The 4,952-nt window shown below is 34.5% G+C and overlaps 1 protein-coding gene across 1 annotated transcript; it reads right to left on the reverse strand.

Annotated features, from left to right (window-relative positions):
* Nucleotides 1–217: 217 nt before the first annotated feature.
* Nucleotides 218–583, reverse strand: LOC141665403 (uncharacterized). Its single transcript, XM_074471389.1, has one exon. It carries the CDS (start codon nucleotides 581–583, stop codon nucleotides 218–220), a length of 366 nt encoding a protein of 121 aa, XP_074327490.1.
* Between the last annotated feature and the right edge of the window lie 4,369 nt (nucleotides 584–4,952).

The raw sequence follows: 4,952 nt of genomic DNA on the forward strand, positions 1-4,952 counted from the left end.
GTATATTTACTATTTCTCCAACAGACATAAGTACTTCTACCTTACTACATTGTAAATTTGAATTACACCGTTATTTGTTCTAGATCATAATTTTCTCAGTTGCTTCCTGTTATTTGCTAGCTGTTCACGCATCTCCTTTATCATACCTCCCCCACTCTTCCAATCTAGCACAACACTCGGTCATTTTCTCCAAAATATCTTGCACTCCTTCCTTATTCTAACATTCCTGTATTATATTCCTACATTCTTGTTCACGAATCCACATATTTTCAAACTTGAATCTTCTTGACTTAGGCACATAAACCCGTTTGTTCAACTGAAGGTACAATGGCAAATGATCAGAGGTAGACCCCTCCAGAACTCGAACTTCAGCATTTGGGAACAAGTCTATCCATGATTTATTTGCCATCCCCATGTCCAACCTCTCTTGAATCCACCTATATGTTTCTCTCGACCTTTGCCATGTGTACTTCTCCCCCGTAAAGCCAAGGTCAACTAGCCCACAATCACTCACAGCTTCAGAAAAACCATCCAATAGAAATCTAGGTCGATTTTTACCACCTTTTTTTTCTTCCATGACCATACTATTGTTAAAATCTCCTATAATGCACCAGGGTAGTAGTGATCTCCCAGCTAGTTTCCTGAGTAAATTCCATGAGGCTACCCTTCTCTCCCTTTCTGGATATCCATAGTACCTTGTATAATGCCATTTCCCCACAGATTCATTAAACACTTCAAACTCGATGTAGTTGCTGCAGCTACTAACTGTAGGATTTTATCTATCACGGAAGCATGGTAAAACAATTTTTATGATATAAAATCCATATAATATGCATACAGATCGTAAATTAAATCAAGGGATCGTTTCTAACCTTTAAAAGTGATCCAAGAACCACGAGCGGAGGTCCCTAGCAGCTGCTCCTCAAGTGTGAAGCACTCCACCGGTATCCACCAAGAAATCGATGTATTGGAGAAGGAGGATGTGGAGAGAATTAGGGTTTTGAAATTTTAGGTTGAGGCAAAAATAGGGTTTATAATAGTATATTTATAGGCAAAATTTTCAACTGAAATTTTTTCCATAAAATATTATTATTATTGACCCTTTATTATTCTCACTAATAATTAAAACACCTTTTAGTTATTAATCCTTTTTCTAAACACTTTAGAAATAATTCTCTCACTTGATTTAATTTCCAAAAATTAAATTCTTAATTAATAATATTAAAAACTTTTTCTTAATTAATTTATAATCAATTAAATCTCATTTAATCAATTATCAAATTTACCAATTAATTATTTATTTCATAAATAAATAATTATCAGCCATTATTAATTAATTCCTCCACTATTAAATCATTCTCTTTTATGGTGTGACCCTGTAGGTTCAATATTAAGCCGGTAATAGAAATAAATAATAATAAAACTATTTTATCATTATTTCTATAAATTCTCTAATTTATTAAATATGATTAATTAATTAATCATATTTATTCTACATCGTGAGGGATACTTCTCAGCATATCGCGACTATCCGGATAATACGAATTCACTGCTTAGAATACCAAGAACCTATTCAGTGAGTAGTTACCGTACAATCAATTTCTTCTACCCTGCAATGTCATGATTAAATATAAGGCATGGAACTTGTGTCAAGCCTTTCTTATTTAAACATTTGCTTTCCCATTCACTATGCTTAGTTCTATTTAATGTAAATTAGAAACTCCTTTCAAATTTCATTCACTCTGGCCAGAGATTCATGAACTAGCATAAGTGGATCAGCATTGAATATTGTAAGTCATATGTCATAGCCTATTTGTATATTCGAGGATTCAACTCAACTCAAATAAGAATATAATAAGTAAATAGTGGATCGACCGTCAAAGAGATCTCGCAAAGTAATATCTGTCAAAGGATTCAGAGACAAGGTTCATCTACAGACTTGAGGAATTAATTTACTGGAAGAAGTTCAAGAAATTGATCATGCCTCAGTGATATAAATCAAGATCGTGGATTTAATCAAGTGACAGAGATCTCGTCAGAGTATCATTAATTACAAGGATTTAATCTGAAGAAAATCAAAGTGTCAAAGTCAAGACATGAAGAAACGTCACGGAAGTTAGTCACTCATGAACCAGACAGTACATCGAGTGTCAACATTGAAGTGGTGGAATTGATTCATAATTTTCAGTGATTTTCAGAAGATCTGCAGAAGGATGGGTGCTGTTGAAGACTAGAATTAATTCTCTATTAATTAATTAAGTCATCTAATTTAATTAAGAAAATAAATTATATCTGCAAAGAATAATTTATTTATTAATTGAATTAATTGATTAATTAATTCTGAATTAATTTTAGGAATTTTCAGAATTTAAATTGGATTAAAATCTGCATTAAATCAGCAAGACAATTGAAAATGAACTAGCATGACAATCAGGATTGTCATACCGATTGTCATGCTAGGCCATTTTCAATAGTCTCACCGAAAGTTACAGTAGGAGGATGATTGTCTTGCTAGTTCATTCTGATTGTCATGCTAGTTCATTCAGATTGTCTTGCTAGTTCAATCCATTGTCCTACCGAAAGTCTTGCCAGCTGTAGGATTGTCATGCCAATTCAATTCTATTTGGTTGTTGATTAAAAAGAAGCTGAGAAGCAGCAACTCAAAACCAGAACACAGAAGTCAAGAAAAAAGGCAGAAAAGAAATACAAGAAGAAATATTTCATCTTTTCATCTGCATACTTCAAGATTAAATTTCTAGATTGTAAAGTTAAATCCAATCCACTAGAAATCTTTATCTTGCTCTTGTGTAACAATCTAGCGGATTAAAATCCCTAGAACTTAATCTCAAATCGCGTTTAGCATTTGATTCTAATTATTGCAAAAATAGAAAAAGTTCATGTCGAATTTATTCTAGATTTGTGATAATTGATTTGAGATTAATACCTTGTAATCGATACAGTTGTTGTAACACCTTTCAAGTTTAATAATATTTTTATTTAACTTGAATTTTGTTTCACATTTTTTATTCCGCATTTATTCGATTATTTGGTACTGTTTGTATTCAACCCCCCCTTCTACAAATAAATTGGGACCCAACAATTGGTATCAGAGCCTTCTGATTAACGAACAAATCAAGATCCTAGACTTTTGTGATTTTTCAACTCCTTGAATTTTTATTTATTCAAAAATTCATAATGACTTCACATAAAGTTGGAACCGTTAAAATTCCACAATTTGATAAAGAGAATTATATCATGTGGAAGAAGAAGATGCTATTATTTTTACAAGTTGCAAATCCCAAATATTCAAACTTGTTAAAGAAGGGTATAAAAACTCCGATGGTTATTGAACCGGAGGTAATAATAGATGGTGTGGTGACTACTGAAGCTAGAACCTATCCAAAAGAGCCTGAAGATTTTACTCCTGCTGAGAAGGAAGAAGCCTCCTTGGATGCCAGCCTTCAATTAATATTAATTGATTCCCTTGATCCCTTGATGAACAGACATGTGATGAACTGTAAAAATTCCAAACACATGTGGGAAACTATTGAGGTGATTAATGAAGGCACAGAGGAAGTTAGGGAGAACAAGTTGGAAATCCTAACCTCTGAATATGAACATTTCAAATCAAATCCAGGAGAAGGAATTACTGAAGTGTTTGAGAGGTACAATGCGTTGATCAACAACCTGAACATCAATGGAAAGTATTATTCAATCAGGGAGGTCAACAAAAAGTTCCTTTTAACACTGCCAGCTCATCTTGAACATAGAATCACTGCCATTAGAGAAGCTAGAGATCTGAGTGAGATTTCTTTGGACAGGCTCTATGGAGTGTTAAAAACTTATGAGTTGGAGCAGATTCAACATAAGGAAGTCTACGGGAAGGATAGAATGGTCAACACATCTACTGCACTTGTAGCTGAAGGTCAACAACAACAACAATCTCAACAGTTAGAAAGAATGGTACAGTTTTCCAAGGGTGAGGAAAATGAGTTAGTAGCAGAATATGATCCTCCTACTACAAATCAATCAAGTGATGATTTTTATTCCTTGGAAGAGCTGGAGAAATTGGAAGATGAATCAATGGCCCAAATTGTCAAGAGATTCTCCCATGTCAGATTCAGGAGGAATCCCAAGCTTAAGTACAAGTCCAACTACAACAAATTCCAGAAAGGTGGATCTTCATCCTCTAACACCAGCAGTGGTGGGTACAAAACAGGGATGGTTGATCGAAGCACCATTAGATGCTATAACTGCAATGAGTTGGGACACTTTGCCACAGAATGTAGGAAGCCAAAGCAAGTAAGAAAGAACTCTGAAAGGGCTTATCTGGCAAAGGGAAGAAGCTGGGATGATACTGACAGTGAAGATGAAGATGAAGGAAATCTTGCTCTTATGGCTATTGATGGAAAAGCTTCATCGTCAAGAATAGAGGTAAAACTTTCTGATGCTGAAATGGTTTATCATCTAAGAGGTAACTTAGATTGTGCACGTCGTGATAATGAACTGTTAAGTTTACAGATCACAGACCTTGAGAAAGAGGTCAATGAATTAAGACTTGTGCACATTAATCAAGACAAATTAAAAGAACAGGTATCTTTTCTAGAGAATAGAGTTGACTGTTATAGAAAACTCGAAACTATTCTCAAAGACAAGATCACCGGTCTTGAGACTAAGGTTAGAGCCTACTTCAATTCTTGTTCGAAGGCTAAAGAGTTCTACAGTAAGCAAGCTGTTAATCAAACATCTGGAATAGGTTATGATTACAATGCTGCTATTGGATAATTAGGCATAAACTCCCCTCCTCATGTCTGTGCTAAAGGGAGGGAAGTACCACATGTGCTTAAGGGTGTTGATGAACCCCTCTATAAAACATCAATTGCTGAACCATTTGATGCGACATCTTCTGTTATTCAAGAAGAAATACGTGCTGAGGATCATGCTTATGAGAA

The sequence above is a fragment of the Apium graveolens genome, chromosome 6 (genome assembly GCF_009905375.1).
Source record: "Apium graveolens cultivar Ventura chromosome 6, ASM990537v1, whole genome shotgun sequence".
NCBI classification, from domain to species: domain Eukaryota; kingdom Viridiplantae; phylum Streptophyta; class Magnoliopsida; order Apiales; family Apiaceae; genus Apium; species Apium graveolens.

What these genes read in the sequence shown, in the direction of transcription:
- LOC141665403 (XM_074471389.1), bottom strand. Translation starts at nt 583, where the DNA reads ATGGTCATGGAAGAAAAAAAAGGTGGTAAAAATCGACCTAGATTTCTA.